General features: G+C 31.2%; 1 protein-coding gene across 3 annotated transcripts in view; it reads right to left on the minus strand.

The window, feature by feature from the left end:
- ATRNL1 (attractin like 1) overlaps nt 1-24,354 on the minus strand; it is a 786,052-nt gene that overhangs the window by 507,392 nt on the left and 254,306 nt on the right. For all 3 annotated transcript variants that reach the window (XM_077877514.1, XM_077877517.1, XM_077877516.1), the window contains exon 21: nt 13,352-13,404. In XM_077877514.1, the coding sequence (XP_077733640.1) occupies nt 13,352-13,404 (53 nt within the window). The remainder of the gene's footprint in view (nt 1-13,351; nt 13,405-24,354) is intronic.

Raw genomic sequence — 24,354 nt, forward strand, 5'->3', positions numbered from 1 at the left:
AACATAAGTTCAAATATATTCACAGCCCTGAAGTTTCATATTTTACTCATAGCTCCAGAAATATGCTTCAGAAAATGATCATTTTTAAATGCTTTTTTCATGCTCTTTGCCCTTACCAAGCTGTCTGACACACTGAAAGCAGACGGATTATTTTAAAACTAAAATTTACCATTTTAGTCTCCTCTTAACACCCTTCAATGGCTCCCATTTTTCTCACAATATAGGCCCAAATCCTCTCATTCTATAAAGCAGTGCATGTTTTGGATTCTGCAAATCTTATGTACTTTATCTCTTTGCCTCTCTTCATCTGATTCTATGTGTTTATCAAATGCTATGTTTCTCCCAATCACAGACAAACTTTGTGCATGCCGCTTCACCATTCTCACATCCACACCACTCCACTATTAAGTCATCTGCACATCAAAGCACCATCATTCTCTTGCCTGACCCATTCCTGCTCCTTCACCATCATTCTCTTGCCTGACCCATTCCTGCTCCCTGTCCCAGAAATTAAATCAGGTTTTCTTATAATATATTCCTAAGGCATCTATAGTTCTCATTCTGAGTTGTTATGGCAATTATATATCTAGGTAATTATATAACAGGTATAATACCTATTTTCCCTACTAGTTAATAAGGATCAATGGAGCAGAACCCATTTTGTTCACTATAATATCCCCAGAGTCCAACAAAGTAGATAGTCAATACATACATGTTCAATGAATAAATAACAGTGAGTCAATTCCAATAACTGACATTCTCTCCAAACTCTAACAGTGTAACTCTTCAGTAAGTAAATTAAGGAGAAAAAATATGTCACTCTTGTGAGTATTAAATGAAATAATTCATATTAAATTGGTTTCTACATAATAAATATTCAATATATACTAGTTTTTCTTTGCTTGCTGAACAGTACTATCCATGTACTATCCAAGTACTATCCACTTAATTATTAATTAAGAATTTCTATTGAGCTTGGAACATGTAGAATAATTCCAAAGTTAAAATTTGAAAGTTGAACATATGCTAGATATAATTTCAGAGAAAACACAGAAATTTTTATTATTCACACTCTGAAAATGACTGATTCCATGGCCTAGGATATATACATAAACTCATTGTTCTTACTTTTTTCATCAATGAATAAAAAAAGATTGATGATGATTACTTGTGTCTATACATCACTGATTCTAATTTAGGGGTCTTCATATAATGTGCCCTGGCTTCTTCAGAAGCCACCTTACTTTACTTCCTAGTATCTCCAAGTAGCTAAACTATGTCATTACTCTGCAATAATATATGAGAATCTACACAGATTTTACTTGAAACAAATGTTCTATAGACTGAAAAAAAAAATCTTGAGATTCATTTTCACATAAATGAATGACTAATACCTAAAGTTGTTCAATCATGAACTCTACTACTTAATGAAATAAATTTAAAATAAATATAGGGCAGCCTATAGGGAAAGGGAGGGGAAAAATAAAACAAGACAAAATCAGAGAGGGAGACAAATGATAAGAGACTCTTAGTTATAGGAAACAAACTGAGGGTTGCTGGAGGAAAGGGGGGTGGGGGGATGTGAACAACTTTTTTTTCTCACTGATATCTGACTCATTATTTAGTATCACTTATTAAATAAAACAGTTTTTGTCCAATCTGGAAAACAACCACCTGACTTTAAAATAATGTTAATACTAGTTAACATAGTTAACACATAGTTAACATAACTGGGTGATGGACATTAAGGATGGTACGTGATGTAATGAGAACTGGGTATTATATAATAAGAATGACGAGGGCAGCCCAGGTGGCTCAGTGGTTTAGTGCCGCCTTCAGGCCAGGACCTGATCCTGGAGACCTGGGATCAAGTCCCACGTCAGGCTCCCTGCATGGAGCCTGCTTCTCCCTCTGCCTGTCTCTCTCTCTCTCTCTCTCTCTCTGTCTGTCTCTCATGAATAAATAAAATCTTTAAAAAAATTGACGAATCACTAACATCTATCTCTGAAAGCAATAATGCATATGTTAATTAATTGAATTCAAATTTTTAAAAAAAATTTTAAGTGTATTACTTAAAATAAATTTTAAGGTAATTTATTCTAATGTATATACTTCAAAAGACAGGACCAAATAAAATTCTAATTGCAATTCCATAAAACTTATATATCAATTTGGGTTAAGTATGGTATTTTCATATGAAGACTTCTTATTTAAGAAAATGGTTTGAATTTTTAAATATTTAGACTTTCTTTTTATTTCCTTCAAAATTATGTTTCTATTTAATTCATTTAAAAACACTTGGGATAAATATATTACTAATTTTTGTTGCTATAATTTTATTACTCATAGTCAAGAGTATGGGCTATAGACTTAGGATGCTGGATTGAAACTGGCTTCGCCATTTCATAGCCATGTGATTTAACAAAAATTAAGCTCTCTCTGCCTCTGTTCCCTCAAACAAAAAATGTTCATAATTAGTGTATACTTCTCATTTGATGATTAAATAAGCTAATAAGTATTAAAAGCTTAGACTAGCCTGGCACAGTAAATGCTCAATAAATGTTAACTAGTATTAACATTATTTTAAAGTCAGGTAGTTGTTTTCCAGATTGGACAAAAACTGTTTTATTTAATAAATGATACTAAATAATGAGTCAGATATCCCAGTGAGAAAAAAAAGTTGTTCACATTGAGAATATTATATATGTCGTAAACTTTTATGTAAAATCATTCTCAAGACATGATTTATTTAGAAAGGCATGCAATGCCTTCATTTGCCCATTCAGCATCTTTATACACATTAGGAACTATTAACCCTTGCTCAAGACAGATACAACCCCTCACAAGTTCTGTGGCTTAGTAAGAAATATAAGTACAGGATATCAGTGCCCGTTCTCTCCTGCAAGTAGGCACCTCTGCAGAGGACACAGACTGTACACCACCACTGGGAAGCCCTGGCAGGAGGTTTTCAGACATTTTTATTTCTTCCTTAAACTTTATTTAATTTTGCAGTGAGACTGTATTATTTATATAACCAGAATAATTAACACTTTCATTATAAAATATTTTGCCAAAGAAAACTTTCATCTCTCTTCCATGTTAATTCAATAGCAATTTTTTATCAGCTATTTTTAACTTTTTCATAATTATGTTATATTGTCCTTCATTTTAAAATATGCCAAAATGTCATGTAATACTGAAATAAATATCTAAAAATACTGGTATATAAGCTTAGGGAAAATTAATAAAAGCACTGATGAATCAAAGAATAAAGTTTAATGCCAACCATGTGGTTAAATTATGTTTTTCTGGTAATCCTCAATCTATCATGTCTTTAAACTGTGAAACAGAAGAATTTAGATTCTCTGTGTTCATCAGGGTCACTTCGCACTTCCAGATGGACCAGCCAGATTCTGTTCAAATACCTATTTATGCTCAATGGTTAAAATCATAGAAAACACAAATAAAATACAGTATATTTAGCTTAAAATGGGAAAATTCTTTTATGCCTATTTTAGAATAAAACATAGAATAATTACACTAAGTGTAAAGTTAATTTAAGTTTCAATTTCTTTGTTTTGTATGACATAGTATTTTAAGTAAATAGAGAATGATGTTCATAACATATCTATAATAACATTAGAAATATTATCTCATATACAAAAAATTCAAATCCTTAAATAATATGCTCATAAATAATTTTTCAGTCCAAAACATAAACATTAATAAACATTAAATATATCAATAATAACTAAAGAGCTTACAGTGGGATGAATGGATATTTTTTTTTACCAATATAAACTAATGTAGGATGTGATAAGTGGCAGAAGTGAACACTGAATATAAAAGTAATAATTAAATTCTTTACTTTTAAAAGACAGTGTACTATTATCATCACAAAATTGTATCCTGAACTCTAACAATAGAATAAATTCAAAATAAAACAGTAATTTTTAAAAATAAAAAGTAAAATAATCAAAATATGTTAGATTACTTAGAAATATACTAAAATATCAATAACTAGAAGTTTGGACATTACACATCCTTAAAGAATTAATGTAATAATAGCATAAAATAGATAATTGTAGACAGTGACTTCCTGTATTCTGAAATATATCATCTATATAACATTTTCATAGTCCAGTCTTTCATTTTATTTATGATTTTCTTTATTATAATTGTTATTGTAATTAAAATAAAAGCACTTATTTATTTATTTTAATTTATTTATTCATGAGAGACACAGAGAGAGAGAGAGACAGAGAGAGAGAGGCAGAGACACAGGCAGAGGGAGAAGCAAGCTCCATACAGGGAGCCTAATGTAGGACTGGATTCTGGGACTCAGGATCACGCCCTGAGCCAAAGGCAGACAGACGCTCAACCGCTGAGCCACCCAGGTGTACCAAAATGAAAGCATTTAAAAAGAAAAAAGAAACTACACTACTGTAACTACAATTTTCATATTTGCCAAGATAAATTGAGTAATTCAATATTACAAGGACCAATCAAATTAGATATCATTGCTAGGAACTTCCTTTTGTGTTCCATTAAGGAATGATCATTTCTATTACTTCAGTTTTGGATTTTAAACTGAACTTTAAAAAACTACTAAGCCTGTCTATAGGATACAACTGCTGGTATATTACTTTCAATTAAGTTAACACCACATTCCGTTCAATTGCTTTAAGCTACAGTGTGGGCCTGCATTTTAAATTTCACTCAAATCTTTAAAATCAGAATAGTTTTCATTAACACTATTACAAGAATTACTGACCTTTTCTTTTTTAAAACACCGTTTCTTTCAAATGTTATTAAGTTTTGAAGGTCTAATAACAAATGACAAGGCTGCCATCTAGTGCTTTAGGACTACTCCTTTAACATTTTTAAGAGAGTAAGAATCCTATATAATCTAGAGATGAGCTATCCAATATGGTAGCCACTATTCATATGTAGCTATTGAGTAACTGAAATGTGACTGATTTGAATTGAGATTGCTATAAGGATAGAATACAAATTGTATTTCAGACTTGGTTTGAAAAAAAACTTAGAAAAGGTATCTCATTGATGATTTTTACACTGTTACATGTTAAATTGACATTTCAGATATGCTGAGTAAAATAAAAGACTATTAAAATTAAGTTTACCCGTTTCCTTTAACTTTTTTTAATATAGCTAGTAGAAAATTTAAGATTGTATATGTGATTCATGTTATATTTATATTGGACAGCACAGATCTTAGAAGGAAAATTATCTTAAACATATAAGATTTATATATTTTTTTTAAATGGAATATAACTCATATATGTTCATAATTTTAAGTAGTTACTACTTTGGGACATGATAAAAGCTAAAGATTAAAAAAGAATCAAAAAAGAATTTCTAATTTTAAAAAATCATTCAAAAATATTCCCCTCCTCCAAAATCCAGAATCTTTGAAAGAAGAAAAACAGAATTAATGTGGGAAAGTTAGAAAATAAAGATAATTTAAGTGATATAAAAAAAAACAATTTGGACATCAGTAAGATTAATAACTGCAAATGGCTTTAAACATAAAAAATATGTATGAGTCCATAAGTTTATGATAAACAGAACATTTTAAGATAAAAAGCTTCTGTACAGCAAAAGAAATAGTCAACAAAACTAAAAGACAACCTACAGAATGGGAGAAGATATTTACAAATGACATATCAGATAAAGGGCTAGTATCCAAGATCTATAAAGAACTTCTTAAACTCAACAGCAAAGAAACAATCCAATAATGAAATGGGCAAAAGACATGAACAGAAATTTCACCAAAGAAGACATACACATGGCGAACAAGCACATGAGAAAATGCTCCACATCACTGGCTATCAGAGAAATACAAATCAAAACCACAATGAGATACCACCTCACACCAGTGAGAATGGGGAAAATTAACAAGACAGGAAACAACAAATGTTGGAGAGGATGAGGAGAAAGGGGAACCTGCTTACACTGTTGGTGGGAATGTGAACTGGTGCAGCCACTCTGGAAAACTGTGTGGAGGTTCCTCAAAGAGTTAAAAATAGATCTGCCCTACGACCCAGCAATTGCACTGCTGGGGATTTACCCCAAAGATACAGATGCAGTGAAACGCCGGGACACCTGCACCCCGATGTTTCTAGCAGCAATGTCCACAATAGCCAAACTGTGGAAGGAGTCTCAGTGTCCTTCGAAAGATGAATGGATAAAGATGTGGTCTATATATGCAATGGAATATTGCTCAGCCTTAGAAATGACAAATACCCACCATTTACTCCGACATGGATAGAACTGAAGGATATTATGCTGAGTAAAGTAAGTCAATTGGAGAAGTACAAACATTATATGGTCTCATTCAGTTGAGGAATATAAAAAATAGTGAAAGGTAATAAAGGGGAAAGGAGAAATAATGAGTGGGAAATATCAGAAAGGGAGACAGAACATGAGAGACTCATAACTCTGGGAGATGAACAAAGGGTGGTGGAAGGGAGGTGGGCAGGGGGTTGAGGTGACTGGGTGACGGGCACTGAGGGGGGCACTTGATGGGATGAGCACTGGGTGTTATTCTATATGTTAGCAAATTGAACACCAATAAAACATAAATTTAAAAAAAGGAATATTACTCAGCCATTAGAAACAACAAATACCCACCATTTGCTTCGACGTGGATAGAACTGAAGGATATCATGCTGAGTGAAGTAAGTCAATTGGAGAAGTACAAACATTATATGGTCTCAGTCATTTGAGGAATATAAAAAATAGTGAAAGGGAATAAAGGGGACAGGAGAGAAAATGAATGGGAAATATCAGTAAGGGTGACAGAACATGAGAGACTCCTAACTCTAGGAAATGAACAAGGGGTGGTGGAAGGGAGGTGGGCGGGGGGGGGGGGGTTGGGGTGACTGGGTGATGGGCACTGAGAGGCGTACTTGATGGGATGTACATATAGCATAACACCCATATAGCAGTGGGTATTATGCTATATGTTGGCAAATATAAGTTCAATAAAAAATATTGAAAAAATAAAAATTTTCATGTTTGAGAAATATAGAGCAAATAATTCTGTACTTTGAAAACTGGTAAATATAAATAACTAATATCACATTTATCATGCCTTTCCTATATGAACTGTAGCAATGAGTAAACAAATATCTGATGAGATGAAATATGTTTTTTACAGAAGTTTTCTAATCAAGAAATAAAGAACGAACTGAAATATCACAGTTCTACAACTTCCAATCAATTACATTGAGCATCAATGTCTGCTAAAAACTAGGTGGAAAATAATGTTAACAAGAAACAATGACAATTAAAAAGTATATAAGAGAAGGATATTACTAAGGACAAATCCTAAAACTCATGAACTAGAAAACTAATTTGATGTAAAGAATGAATAAACCCAAAGGCCATATAATATAGCAAAGAGAGAGAGAACTACCAATAAAAGGCACAAGACCGGGATCCCTGGGTGGTGCAGCGGTTTAGTGCCTGCCTTTGGCCCAGGGCGCGATCCTGGAGACCCGGGATCGAGTCCCACGTCGGGCTCCCAGTTCATGGAGCCTGCTTCTCTTTCTGCCTCTCTCTCTCTCTCTATCATAAATAAATAAAAAAATTTTTAAAAAGGCACAAGACCCCAAAATTTTATTTGAATTTCACTAATCTTTGAAGTTCACTTAATATTTTTAACTATTTCTATTTAAAAGAGGTCTTCAATCTTCTAAAATTAAGTTTTAAAAGCTATCACTATAGTTACCCAGTATGGAAATAAAAAAGAAAAACTGAAACATTACAGTCAAAGGTTGTTTCATTAGAAAAAAATGTAAAAGTATAGTTTATATTCATTCAAACTGAAAATACTCCTAAAGAGAATATAAACAAGCAATATTTAGCAGTATCCCAAATAATAATGTGCCATGCCCAGGTTTAGTTTACCCCAGAATTAAAAGATATTTATCGTTAGAAAACCTATTAATACAACTTCACACTGACTCAGGTAAAGGAAAGTCATTCATGATAAAATTTTATACTAATGTAGATAATAATTTTTTAACTTGATAAAGGAAATATTCCATAAGTTACAGCAAACTCTCTACTTGATTGTGGTTATCTACCACCATAACTTTGACTTAGTACTTAGAGAAACCAACCATCCCAGGAAGTGGTTAAAAACATTGGAAAGATGTAAATATTGTTACTCCAGCATTCTTTTTGCTTATATTTTGATGGTAAATGTTTCCCCATCCCTTCACATTCAATCTTAATGTGTCTTTAGATCTGAAGTAAGTCTCTAATAGGCAACATATAGATAGAGGTGGCTTTTTTATCCATTTAGTCATCCTATGTCTTGACTGGATGATTTAGTCCGTTTCCATTTAAAGTAATTATTGATAGACATACACTTATTGCTGATTTGTGATTTGTTGTACAGTTGTTTTGTGATAGTCTTCTTTAGTGCTATGCTTGGATTCCTTTATCTATATTTTCTTGTATCTATTATAGGTTTCTGATTTGTGATTATCATTAAGTTCATATATAACATCTTATGCATATAGTAGTCAATTATTAAATTGATGGTCACTTAACTTTGAACCCATTCTAAAAATATTACATTTCTACTCTCCTCCCTGTGTTTTATGTACACAGCATCATACTTAACATTTTTTTTATTTTATGAATTCCTTTAATAATTTTTGTAAACATAATTGATTTTTCAGCCTCTGTGCTTTAACATCCATACTGGTATTAGAAATGATCTACCTACTGCTTTTATTATATGTTTGTATTTATCTGTGAAATTTTTTCTTTCATAATTTTCTTACTCATAATTATGACCTTTTCCTTACACTCAAAGAATTTCCTTTAATGTTTCTTGTAAGGCTAGTTTACTGGTGATGAACTCCTTTAGCTTTTCTGTGAGAAATTCTTTTTTTAGTTTCTTGTTTTTGTTTTTTGTTTGGGCAACTCTTTGCCTCTCCTATTCTGAATGATAGCCTAGATAGAGTATTCTTATAGTTGCAGCTTTTTTTCCTTTACACATTGAGAATATATCACACCTCTCTCTTTTGGCCTGTAAAGTTCCTGCTAAAAAAACAGCTGATGGCCTTATGGGTTTTCCCCTATGTAGCTGTTTTTCCCTGCTGCTTTTAAATCTTTTTGTCATTTTACGTATTATGTATCTTACTGTGGACCTCCTTGGGTTAATATTGGGGGAGTAACAACACATAAATTGAACAAAATAGACTTTAAAACAAAGACTGTAATGAGACAAAAATCATAGAGAGAACAATCCAAAAAGAGTATGTACCAATTGTAAATATCTATGCACTCAACATGGGAGGACTTATAATATAAAGTAACTATTAAAAGATATAAAGGAAAAAAATTAACAGTAATATAATAATAGTAGAGGACTGTTACATCCCATTTATATCAGTGGACAGATCATCTAGACAGAAAATCAGTAAGAAAATGATGGCTTTGAATGATTCATTACACTAGGTCAACATAACGGATATATTCAGAACATTCCACCCCAGATGAATATGCATTCTTTTCAATTGTACATGGAATATTCTCCAGAATAGATCATGTTAGATCACAAAAAAGTCTTAATAAATTCAAAAAGATTAAAAGCATGTCATTCATCTTTCCAAACACAAGAGTATGATACTAGAAATTAATCACAAGAAAAAAATCTATAAGAACAGAAATACTTGGAGGCCAAATAACATGCTACTAAATAATGATTGGATCAACCAAGAAAACAAAGAGGAAATCAAAAAATACATGGAGACAAATGAAAATGAAAATACAATGGTTCAAAACCTTGGGATGTAGCAAATGCTGTTCTAAGAGGGAAGTTTATAGCAATACAAGCCTGCCTCAGGAAACAAACAAAAAATCTCAAACAACCCAGCCTTATAATAAAAGAGTTAGAAAGAATAAAGCTAAAGCCACTAGAAGGAAGGAAATAAAAATAAAATAAAGAGCAGAAATAAATAAAATAAAGACTAAAAGAACAATAAACAAAAATCAATGAAATCAGGAGGGAGCTGGTTCTTTGAAAAGATAAGGAAAATTGATTTACCAAGATTTATCAAGAAAAAAAGAGAGGGCTAATAAATAAGAAATCACAGAGGAGAAATACCAATCAATACCACAGAAATACAAAAGTTTATAAGAGAATATTATACCAACAAATTGGATAAACAAGAAGAAATAAATTCCTAGAAATATATGAGCTTCCAAAACTGAATAAGGAGGGAATAGTAAATTTGAGCAGAGTGATCAACAGCAAAAAGACTGGTAATCAAAAAACAGTAATCAAAAAACCTCCAACAAAAAAACTGGATAGAAGGGAATAAATCTATTTTTATTTGTATGTAATATAATTAATTGTATTTAATCATCAAACATATCTGTGAACAATTCGAATAACAGTTCATTAAGGTTTATGAATATCTAATTAATGTACTAAAATAAATAATTTTTACATATCAAATATAAGTAGAAAATATAATTTAAAAGATGCCATTTAAATAGCAACAAAAGAATTAGGAAAATTAGGATTTTATGTATCTAACAAAACATGTTCAGGACATGGGCACATGAAATTGAGCTCAACATTATCAGTCATACAAGAAATACAAATTAAAACCACAATACAATTTGATATTCTAAAATGGCTAAAATCAAAAAGAGAGATAATATTAAATGTTGATAAGAATGTGGAATTACTAAAGCATCTATAAATTTCTAGTAGGAATGTAAAATGTTGTAAAATCCTTTGGCAGTTACTAAAAACTTAAAGTTTATCATATGACCCAACAATTCTACTTCTAAAAATCAGTTCAAGGAAAATGAAATTATATATCTATACAAAGACCATATGAATGTTCATATCAGCATTTTCCATAATAGCCAATGGCTAGAAATAATCACCATGCTCATCTAGGATGAATAACAACAACAAAAGGAGTATATCCACATGTTGTAGCATTAACTGCTTTTAAAAACTAAAATTGCTACATTAACAAAGTAAAACAGAAACACCTTGTGATCATTTCAATTGATGCAGAAAAATTATTTGACATAAACACCCATTCCTAACAATAATCCTCAGCAAGTAGGACTATAAGAGAATTTCTTCAACCTAATAAAGGCATCTAGGAAAAACCTACATCATACTTAATAGATAAAGACCAAATGTTTTCCTTCTAAAATCAACAACACTGGAAAATTTCCATACTCATCACATCTTTTCAAATGGTACCAGAAGTAGTAGCCAATGCAATAAAACAAGAAAAAGAAATAAAAGGGACCCAGGAAAGAAAGAAATCAAATTCCATTAATAACAAAACACGTTATTGTCTGAATAAAAAATGTAATGGAACCTAGGGAAAAAAAAGGTATGACAACTAATGAGTAGGTTTAACAAAGTTTATGGAGGATCAACATAAAAATCAATTGAAGTTGTACTAACCAGACACAATTGAAAATTAAATATTAAAAATACTATTTACAACAGCATCAAAAATATAAAACATGTAAAGATAAATCTGACAAAAACTGGGAAAGATCTTCACAGTGAAAAATACCAAATATTGCTAAAAATAAATTTTAAAATAATTAAATTTTAAAAAGAGAAAGATGTTCATGGGTCAGAAGACTGGTTAAAATATCAATTCCCCCCATACTGTTCTATAAATTAAACACTATCTCAATCCAAATTCTAGCATGTGTTTTGGAAAAAACTGACACACAGTTTCTAAAATTCATATGTAAACACAAAAGAAATGGAACTCAAAGACAAAAAAAGTTTGATAAAGAAGAAATGAAGTTGGAAAATAAATGATATGATTTCAAGACATATTAAACTACAGTAGTTATAATGGTGCTATTTTGGCATAAAAGTAGGCAAATTAATTAATAGAACACAATAGAAATTCCAGAAATAGCCTTTAAATTCTTTTTTTTTAAGATTTATTTTATTTATTTATTTGAGAGACAGAGCGGGAGTGAGCACAAGTGTGGGACAGGAGGGAGGGAGACGGACATGCAGACTCCAGGCTGAGCATGGAGCCTGAAATGGAGCTCACTCCCATGACCGTGAGATTATGACCTGAGTCTAAACCAAGAGTCAAGAACTTAACTGACTGAGCCACCCAGGTGCCCCAACCTTTACAGTCTTATAATCATATATTGGCAACTGATTTTCAACAAAGATACGAAAGCAATTCATTGGTTAAAAGAAAGTCTTTAATAAACTGTGCTAAAACATTTGGCCATCCATATGAAGAAAAAAAAATTGATCCATTTCTTGAAATATATATAAATATTAACTCAAAAGGGACTGTATTCATAAATAGAAAACATAAAAATATACAACTTCTGGAAGAAAATGGGAAAATTTTGTGATTTTAGGTTAGGCTAAGATTTCTCAAAAGAACAAATTGATAAATTGAACTTCATCTTAATTAAAAACTCCTCCTCAAAAAAAAAAAAAATACTCCAAATAGAGTGAAAACACAAGCCATAAACTAAAAAAAAAAATTTGCAAAAATTTTGCAAAAGCATTTGTATCTGGAATACATAAAGTGCTCTGAAAACTCAATAATGAAAGTAATAATGGTAAGTGGGCAACATATTTAAACATACTTCATCAAATAAAAATATATACATAGCAAATAATCATTTGAACAAATATTTATCATTATTAGAGAAATGTAAATAAAATTAGAATTAGATACCATTACACACCTATTAGAACAGCAAAAATTAAAAAGACTAACCATATGAATCATTAAGAGATTTGAAAAACTGAAACTCATACAGACCTGGTGGGAATGTAAAAAGATATAACCATTTGAAAACTTGTTTCTTAAACAGCTAAACATACATCTACAATGTGATCACTTCCCAGTGAAAGTATCTTTCAGTAAAAAATGAACACAGCTTTTTAATGATGACCAAAACTGCCTCCTGTAAAAATCTATCATAAAATTCTATTTATTCAAAATTTAATCAAAATGAAAAGATTACATTAAATCAAGCTGAAGTTACTAAAGTCCTATATTTGTTTTCATGTTAAGAATAAGATCTATTGCTATGTCACTCTTCAAGAGTAGAAAAAAATGCACCAAGTATAATTAAGAAAATACAGCAAAAGACTGCCTTTCTTAGCAACATATATAGAGTTCTGTTTTAAGATTTAAGAAATAAAAAAAGAAATAGATATTGTAACATATTAATGACATCAGCATGCAAGATGAATTTTATTATCAGCAAAATCACCCAAAACTAAAAATACACACTAATTATTTAAAATGAAAAAAGTAAAAATACTTACAATAACATGTTCCTCTAAGTGGATTACCAACATAGCGATTTTCAGAATCGCATCTGTGGAAATAAAAAACTCATTTGCTACTGAACAACAAAATTCAAAACCTCCATATTTTTCTTCAAGCAAAAAAGTAATTAAACTCTACATTAAAACATTTTAAAACCTATACCATTAATCAAAGTTTTAAAAACAAATCTTCAAAATAATTAATGTAGAAGGCCAATATTTGGGCATGAATAGAGAAAAGAAACAGTAAAGACAAATAACCACAAACACAAAATGATAAAAGGGAATGTCAGAAAGCAGATGGGATAAAGACTAGGAAATTGTGGTTTACATTGTTCCTTAATAATATAAGAAGAAATTGAGAGTCTTAATAGACGCACTTTTAGGTAAAGGAAGAAAATTTTGGAAATTCAAAATCTACATCATTTTCTTCTGATATTCTTTGAAATTAATATATTTTAGCCCAGTTTCTACATAATGAATCTACACTTTAAAAAAGATTTCCCGATTGTGTCACAAAGAAAAGTTTCTCTCTGAATTGTCAAACCTTAAATTCAGGAGAATTATGTAACCTGATTATAAAAAATTTATGAATTTATATAAGCAGATTATAAAAAATGGAAGAACATAAGAGCATTTCAAATCACGAATTCTAAGTTAAATTAAATTCTTCAAAATTATGGTTAATTACAGCAGTGGGAGAAGATCATAAATATTTTTAAAATGTCTTAAGTTCACATTTTTATATGTTTCCAGAATTCAATTAAAATGACAGTGCCTAACAGAGATACAGCTTGATTTTACATAATGGTTTTTCTTGGAACACCCTCCAAAATAAATTATAACAAAATGGAATACACTAGGCTAACTGAATAAAGTGACTTAATATTTAAAGTATGTGTAAAAGTTGAAAAGATAAGAAAGGCCTTCCAAAATGTCTTTAGTTTAATAGAGTTATTCAGAAAAGAGGAATAATTTTAATATATATTTTTAATTATTGAAAGGCCAAACAGTTGAGGATAATAAGTTAAATAATCAGGTCACATTCTGAATTCATTTTTCAGCCATGTGTTGCTAGTTTTTTCACTTACACAAAAAAAACTGAATTAAAGAGTAAATCTTTTTCTACACTAACTGCAAAATTAAACTACAAATATGATAGTCCTTTATACCACTATTTAGTCTCTATAAAACAATAAAACCTTAGATATTAGGTTTCCTACGATTTCCCCAAATGCAACTTTCAAAACTTGTGATATATAGTTTTCTAGCTATAGAAAATGATCATATTCATTATCGCTAGGTTAAGCACTTCAGATTCTCTACTATTTCTATATTTTGTTCCTCCCTTTAGGCTCATTCCATAAATCCCATCATTTTGTACCAAATATATACATACAATGAAGGGATGATTTACAAACTTATTACAATTCCTTTTTCCATCACAAAAATAAATATGACTTGTGGCAAATGGATATCTCAATACTACTTTTAGAATAGAAATAGGAAAATATTCAAAACAATAGTATCTGCATTGTTATGCATGATATTCCCCGTGAATCTTATTTGTCTAAGCAGATGGCTTTCAAAGTACCATAGCAATCTAAAATAACTAACTTTGACAAATGTTAAGGATTTCAAATATTTTTTAATTTATTTATATGTTGACTTTAAAAGTTCTGGATACAGACTTATTTTCCCACATGGAAGTTAGACAATTTTTATTTTCTTTGATAATATTAAATTTATTCAAAAAAATTAATATTATATTAAAATAGAATTTACTTGTGATATGTTACCTTCAACATAATATAATTATTATAAAGACATGGCTAAAATTTTATTTTCTCCAAACAGCAAATTATCTCAGGAAGATTAAATTATATGCTCTTATTTAGTAATTTTTGCTAGCTTTCACTACTCAAGCTCATTATCAGAAATAAGGAATTAATACCATCTCATTAAGACTTAAGCTGAGGGGTGCCCAGGTGGTTCAAGTTGGTTAAATGGCTAACTCTCAGTTTCAGCTCCATTTGTGATCTCAAGGTTGTGAAATCAAGCCAATGACAGGCTCCAGAAACAATAAAGAGTCTGCTTCAGATTCTCTCTCCCTTTCCCTCACCCTCCCCTGCTGCCCCTCCTCCTGCTCGTGGGCACAAATGCTTGTGTTCTCGTTTTCTCTCTCTCTCAAATAAATAAATAAATAAATAAATAAATAAATAAATAAATAAAATCTTAAAAAAAAAGGAATCATTAAGCTGAGAGGCTTATGGAGTTCTTCAAGGTGTCCAATATAAGAATTATATCCTCTCTTAAATTTTCAAACTCAATAAAGCAAATTAGAATCATATATTGCCTAAAGATCTTTATATATTAATAAGTAGGAGACAATTTTGAATGTATTAAAAGTATTTTCAAAATGTATGAGTGGAGTTTAAACATCAATTTTTAGTCATTTAATTTCAGCTATCATTTAAAAAATCACTAGTGCCTACAAATAACTAAGGAAATAAATAGTTTCAAAGGAAACATAATGAAACTTTAGGCATAAAACTCAGCCTGCAAAACAAAAGTATGCATAAATATACAAACACATCCCATATTTTTCACTGGGCTATCTCAACATCATCAGGGTTAGCAGTTAATTTGAAAGGTAATGTTCAATTTTACCAAATGAAAATTCCAATAAGCTTTAAAGGAGCTTGAAAAGTTGACCTTAATGTTCACATGCAGAAGTAAAGATATAATAGCCCGAGTATCCATTGATAAATGAATGCATAAGGAAGACATGTTTATATACAATGGAATATAAAATATAATATAAAAATACCACTTTTATTATATGTGGTGTTTTAAAGGATTGGGGTAAAGTTTTTTCATAAATTATATTCAGACAACTGGAGAGACATCTGGAAAAATATAAAATCAGATCCAGTCTTCATACTAAATGCATACAAAAAAATCTAAATAGGTTAGACTCCTGAGCATACAAATAAAATTTTAGAAGAAAAGACTGCATGATAACACAGGTATACTAAAAGGCATGGTAAAAAGGAATGCATTTGCAAAATCCAAATATATGACAAATTGTGGAAAAACTGACAACCTATGTAACATACAAGGGCAAAATCCTTAATTTATAAAGAACTCTTTAAAAATAAGAGAGGGACTGACAAATCAATAGAAAAACTGGCAAAAGACATAAAAAGACAATTCACAAAAAATATCAACTTCACTTAAAACAGGGAAGTATGAACTAAAACTATACCAAGATGCCATTTCTCCCCCATCAGATGGTCAAAATTTCAAAAGCATAGCAACTTGCTCTGCATATAAGACTGTGGGCAAACAGTGCTCCTGTACAATTATGAGCTGGTGGGAATACAAAATGAGAAAATCCCTATGCAGGAGAGTTTAGCATTATCTAATGAATTTATCTAAGCATTTATTCTTCAACTCAATATACTCACAGGAACTTAGAAGTAAACCACCAGCAATATGAAAATATGTGTACATATCTATAATTATAAAATATTGTAAGTTACCTAAATGCCCATGCACACAAAATTTGTTAAATAAACCACAGTATATAAACACAATGGAGTACCAAACATCTGTAAATAAAACCAAACAAAAATATAATGAAGATCTTTATGACCTAATACAAATACATATCTATATGTTACGTTTTGTGTAAGAAGGAAAAGAATAATGTGTATGTGTTATATATACACATATGTATGCATAAGAAACATATGCATGTATATAAAACATATATATATATGAATCACAGGAAGGATAAATAAAACAATGAAGTCAGTTACCTACTGGAGGAGAAAGGAGGAAATGGGAACTTCTCTGAGTATATTTTCAAGTACTTTTGTCTTTTTTTTTTTTTTTTTTTTAATTTTTACTTATTTATGATAGTCACAGAGAGAGAGAGAGAGAGAGAGAGAGAGACAGAGACACAGGCAGAGGAAGAAGCAGGCTCCATGCCGGGAGCCCGACGTGGGATTTGATCCTGGGTCTCTAGGATCACGCCCTGGGCCAAAGGCAGGCGCCAAACCGCTGCGCCACCCAGGGATCCCGTACTTTTGTCTTTTGAAAGAATATCAATGTTCAACATATTCCAAAATATATGTATTAAACCAATTAAAATGAGAAAGAGGAAAAAATCCGAAAAACAGAAATTAAAAGAAATTAATTTAGTGAATTTCAAATGAGGAAGGAAGGAAGGAAGGAAGGAAGGAAGGAAGGAAGGACGGACGGAAGGAAGGAAGGGAGACGAGAGGAGGAAAATAAAAAGAAGGACTACTCCGAATAACTTAACATAGTACCTGACTATATTATCAATTCTGGGAGTGAGGTGCAGGAGTCAAACTTTGAAATCTTTTTGGGTTCTCTTATTAAAGTGATACAAAGCAATTCTGAAAGTATTTCTTTTATTACAGAATTGAGCAAATAAGGAATGTGTTAATGTCATTGGAAGCCAGGGTTTTCACTGAGGAAGAAACAAATATTAAACTGGAGAAGGCCCCAAAGAACCTTGGAGAGATACATTGGAATTAGAAGTTTAGGTATGAAAAAAAAGAAATTAAAAAAAAACAAAGAAGTTTAGGTATGAAGTAATGCTTTCTAAAATTGTTTATGTGTGTATATGCATTCATATGTACATATATATGTAATTAATTGTATATAAAAATAAATAATTATATCCTAGTTCTGTCCACTCAACAGTCCACTAAATTAAGACACTTCAGTAGCAAAGAGCATATCTAGCACCAAGATTTTGGCTACTAATGTAATTCTTAACTGTAAGGAATCATAGATCTACAAAAATATTTTTTAAAAGGCTGATCTGAGGCAGGACAGGTTTAAGATGAACCTGGGACATCTTCTTATACTAGAAAGTAAGAACAGATTCCCAAAATGATGGGTTTATGTCACAAAAACACAAATGAGCTTGAAGTATCTCCCACTGGACAAATCTGGAATAAGACAAGTATGAGATGATTAAGTATGACAGTGATTTATAAACCACTGGAGAAAAAAGGAATTCATGAGTTCATGCCAAAAATAAATAAATAATGGTGGGAAAGAAAGAGCTCTTGCTAACGGGAAAATTTCAAGTACTGACTGTAAATATAGAGGATGTATGGGAATTGGTAGTCATCATCATAAAGATGGAGACCAGGTAAGAATAATCAAATTTTTCTTATAAATATGTCATATCCCGGGATCCCTGGGTGGCGCAGCGGTTTAGCGCCTGCCTTTGGCCCAGGGCGCGATTCTGGAGACCCGGGATCGAATCCCACATCGGGGTCCCAGTGCATGGAGCCTGCTCCTCCCCCTCTGCCTGTGTCTCTGCCTCTCTCTCTCTCTCTGTGACTATCATAAATAAATAAAAAAATTTTTAAAAAATATGTCATATCCTATAAGACAAATTTGTCTCATATCTAATTCACTCAAAAAATATTTGTCATATCTCTAATCAAAAATCCAAGATCTTGCATTCTAACAGCAGTCACCACCCATGGAAAAATATATTCATTATAAGGGATGAAATAAATGAAATCTCAAATAAGTATATGAATTTTATATGTATAAATTTATAAATGTATCACTTAGACCTAATGCTGTGCTATGCAAATGATCTTCTCATCTCATTCTTCACATGTCAAAATTGATTGGTATGACCATTTATGCAATTCTATTGCAAATATAATCAGCTGATATATTGAAATGCTTGGCACACCCATTACAGATTTTCATGTAATCTATATAATAATGATTGGAAATTAAGATTATTATAATCTATAAATTCCATTGTAGACCTAAATGAAATTAAAACATCAGAATGGAGCACCTCACAATCAATGACTTTCAACAAAAGGAGAGAGCAATATTACAAAGAAAATTCTAAATTCTTTCTTACTAAAATTTTACATATACAAATATGAAATAAGCAGATTAAGAAAAATTAATTTTAAGTTTTTAAAAAAGATTTTATTTGTATATTCATGAGAGACACACAGAGAGATGCAGAGACATAGAAGGAGAAGCAGGCTTCCTGTGGGGATCCTGATGTGGGACTTGATCCCAACCCCAGGATCATGCCCTGAGCTGAAGGCAGATGGTCAACCACTGAGCCACCCAGGTGTCCCAAGAAAAAATATGTTAAGGTATTTTTTATTTTTTTAAGATTTTATTTGTTTGTTTGTTTATTTATTTTAGAGAGAGAGAGCACTAAAGTGGAAGGAGGAGCAGAAGGAATGGGAGAAGCAGACTCTGTGTTGAGCATGGAGTGCAATGCAGGGCATTGCATTGTGATCTCACAAAGCTGAGGTCATGACTTGAGCCAAAATCAAGCTGGATACAACCAACTGAGCTACCCAGTGGCCCCTAAGCTATGTTTTATTCTGTAACAAACCACAGTGTTAAGTAACACAAAAGTAAAATCTCTTTTAAAATAGTCAGGTTTTAGAAAAGCCTTAATTTGCATTGTTAAAATTATTTTACCCATTCAGAAAAGCATATTTTTTCTATCAAATATTGAGATGCCCTTCATTGTTTGAAAATCATAGAGCACATATAATATATAGCACATATAATAACATATATTATATATTTAATACACAAATACACATATAAATCATATAAATCAAGTAAAAATAAAAGATCAATTGAATATATTCATACTAGTTATCTATTGCTAAGTAACAGATCACAAAAGCTTAGCAATTTTAACATCTTTATTATCTCACAGTTTTTGTGGGTCAGGAGTCAGAACATAGAGCAAAGTTGGGTTCTCTGATTCTGAGACTAGGTAGGATGCAATCAAGGTATTGGCTGGAGCTGAGGTCTGCTGTACAGCTGCAATCAAGGTGTCAGCTGGGGTTAGGTTCTCATCAGAGGTTTTCTGACTGTGGATGGGCTGCTTCTAAGCTCCCTCAGGTTGTTGGCAGAATTTATTTCCTTGTGGCTATAGAACTAAAGGCTTTGGTTTCTTGCTTATTATTAGCTGGAGGCTGCCCTCAGCTCCCAGAGGATGCCTGAAGCTCTACTTACTTCTTCAAAGCCAGCCAGAAAGGGAGAAACTGTCTAGAGCAAATCTTCTGGCAAGACACAGACTTAAAGGGATGCCTGGGTGGTTCAATCGGTTATAAGCATCTGCCTTCGGCTCACGTCATGATCTTGGTGTCCTGGGATCGAGTCCAATATTGGTCTCTCTGCTTAGGGGGTGTCTGTTCTCCCTTTCCCTCTCCCTGTGTGCACTCCCTCTCCCTCTCTCCCTCTGTGCTCTCCCTCTCTCTTAAAATCCTTAAAAAAAAAAAAAAAAGACATGGCCTTAAACCACATTCATGGAAGTGATATGCCGTAATTATAGAAGGGATATACCATTACCCTTACCATATTTTCTGGTTTAGAAGTCAAAGATCCTGCCCACATTCTATAATAGTGTGAATACCAGGATATCATTGATAGTCATCTTAAGGTCTGTCCACCATAATATTTTGTTATATATAAAATTCCTTACTATAAAAAATTACAATAAATTTGAGTTAGGAACATATACTAATCTAATTCACAAAATAATTTAAAATATTAAATTATTTGATCAAATTCAAACTCAGATTATAGAAGGTAAAGTGAATGTAAAGGGAAAGTATAGATATAAATAATACCTCTTTAAACACATTAAAATTGCACTATATAAATACAGTAATATTTCTAATATGTAAGCTTAAAGTAATATTTTTTAAATTCAGAATCTTTCTGTATAAAGATTAGATATAAACATTAAAAGCCTTCAGAAGTCTTCTGAACGGTTTAATTAAAAACATAAGTTCAAAGAATTCTGTGTCTAAAGCAAGGGGATAATCATCCTCTATTCCCAGTAAACAAACTAAGCAAACAGTCAGACCTTTTAAGAAAAGAGATTTAGGTTGAAATATTTATTAGGGACTTTGAAAGGGCAAATATTGTCATTACATGTCACCTAAATAATGACTATAATTTCTTTGAATTATCATATTGTATTATAAATAAAAGTACTTAAAAAACAAAATATAAAAATAATTCTACATTCTAAGTGCTAAAATATAGCATTTTGTTTTCTTCCTATTGATTTAAATATTTAAATATAAATACATATGCATGTTATCAGGAGATATCCTTTTTCTACTCAGAAACTAAAAAACAGGGGATAGACATCTAATTGCTTTAATTTTGAAATATCATGACAGATAATTTAATACAGCTGGGAATCTGACTGCATTTTCATGAGAAACTATAAAAAGTACACACAAGATAAAACACACTTGCTTTTTTTGTTTTTTCCTCTAAAAAAATAATAAACATGATATATAATATGAGCAAAAATATATTAGGGTATAGCACAGAATCAATATTAATAACATATTTCTAAGGCAGTTTAACTTAAAAAAATCAGAAGTAAAGATAAGGTCAATCCTCAACTAATATAAGAGGTACAGAATTTAAAATTATAAGGCTGTTTATGGATTTCAGAGACCAATAATGAACAAACCAGATTGCTTTAGTTGAAGGCAACTAAAAAAGGTAACTTTTTAGTATTTAAAACATTGGAGAGCAAAAGAGTGAAAAATTACCAGGCCTAGATGCAGAAAAGGATGGAATCCTAGGATCATTTGGGAGATTCTTTTGTCCCTGATTATGGATAGGGACAATATTTCACAGGAAAATGCTTTAGAGTCTAGTCCACCCAAAGTATGGTGAGCTAAGTTTTAAAGAGTAATCTTAGGAATCAGAGCATAGTGAGGCCTTCCAGAGACTGTAGATCTACTTTGAACCAAACTTATCTCTGAAAATAATTAAGGTTCTATTGTTCTCATACACATAAGAGAATTAAATTTTCTTTGGAAGTATTTTATCTCAATCTATATTTAGATTTTGCAAATATAGTATTGGGGACAAAATAAAAAATAACCAGACATGGAAACAGACAAGAGAAGAAGAACAGGAGCTACCAGAAACAAAAGATGATAAAATAGGACAATGGGAATCTAGATATTATCAGGAAAAAAATATAGGTCTTAAAATAATGATTTTTACCATAATGGAACAGATAAAAGATTAGAAATTCTCCTAAAAAAATGGAAACAATAAAAGACAGTAAGAAACTATAATAGATAAGTTTAAGAATTTAGTCTGAAGAAGTAGAACTATAAAAACAACAATGAAAATACAATAACTAAAATTAAGAACTGAATGGATGAGATTAATAGCAAAAGTAGGAAAGAGAAAAGTGAACTGAAAAATAGGTCAGGAGACAGAGAAAAAATATGAAAGAGACATAAAAGATATGTTACTTAAGTCCAAAAGCAGAAGACAGAAGAAACAAAGAAGAAACATCTGAAGAATACTAGCTGAACTTTCTAAAACTCCTGACATGCTAAATGAAAAAAAAAAATTTTTTTTATAAAAAGAATTAAGTGTATTATAGTAAGACTGGTTTTTATTATAATAAAACAAAAACCAAAGAATAAAATGGATATAAGAAGAAATTTCAAATCTGAATGATTTATATTCTTTTAAAAAATTGAATAGTTTATGTCTTATTTTAAAGAAATAATTAAAACCTTTCTAGGAAAAAAAATAAAATAAAACCTTTCTAGGGTCATTTGGCCATCTGCAGATATCACCTAATAATGCAGAAGACAGGAAGTTTTAAACCGAACCCTTCCCTCCAAAATCAGTAACCATGTAGAAAAGACTGGTGTTTCAGATTCCATTAAAATTAACAACTTATCTTCATTAAAGATACACAAAACAGTGTTTCAGATTATATTAAAATTAAGAACTTTCTCTTCGAAGATGTACAAAACTGGGAAAATCCAAACCACATAGTGGTATTTACCACACATGTCACCAACAAAAGACATACATCCAGAATGTATAAAACATTGTTACAAATGATTAAAAATTCAGTAGAAAAAATTACAAGAAATTTGAAAGAGCACAAATTCAAAAAAGAAAAAACTCGGTGGTTATACATATGAAATCTTTTAAAGATCAGACACATAAATCTTTGAGAACTAACTTTAGTTCTTAAGAAAATCCAAATTCAACTTGCAATATCAGAATCCTTAAAACTAAAATGTCTTATAATTTCAAGTATTGTCAAGTGTATAGACATTAAGAAAATATATATAGCCCTGGAAAAGATTCAGCACTTGTTCTCCTTATTACTGGCCCAAAGAAAGTGAACATTTATGTCCACAGACATAAGTGCACATGAATATTTACAGTGACTTCATTCATAATTGCTAAAATGTGGAAGTAATCAAGATGTCCTTCAGTAGGTAAGTGGACAAAAAAACTACAGTACATCCAGACCATGAAATATTATTCAGTCCTAAAATGAAATGAGCTATTAAGCCATGAAAAGACATAGAGGAAACTTTAATGTATATTATTAAGTGAAAGAAACTAATCTGAGAAGGCTACATACTATATGCATCCATCTACATAGCATTCTGTAAAAGGCAAATCCATGGAGACAGTAAAAAGATCAGTGCTTGCCAAGAATTAAGGGAGATGGATGAATAGTACAGACACAGGGAATTTTCAGGGCATTAAAACTTCTCTGATACTATAGTGGTGGATACAGGTCATTTATGCATTTGCCAAAGCCCAGAGGATGCACAAGACCAAGAGTGATCCCTAATGTAAACTCTGGATTTGAGGGGGTTTGGGGTTTTGTTTTTTGTTTTTTGTTTTTTGTTTTGAGAGAGAGAGAGAGAAATGATACAGAGAAGAGCAAAGGGAGAGGGACAATCAAACTCCACACTAAATTAGAAGCCCAATGAGGGAGCTGATCCCAAGACCCTGAGATCATGAACTGAACCAAAATCAAGAGTAAGACACTCAACTGACTAAGCCACCCAGGCATCCTGGGACTTTGGGTTTTAGTGACATGTCAATATAGGTTCATAAATTATAGCAAATGTATCACCCTG

The sequence above is a fragment of the Canis aureus genome, chromosome 29 (assembly GCF_053574225.1).
Source record: "Canis aureus isolate CA01 chromosome 29, VMU_Caureus_v.1.0, whole genome shotgun sequence".
NCBI classification, from domain to species: domain Eukaryota; kingdom Metazoa; phylum Chordata; class Mammalia; order Carnivora; family Canidae; genus Canis; species Canis aureus.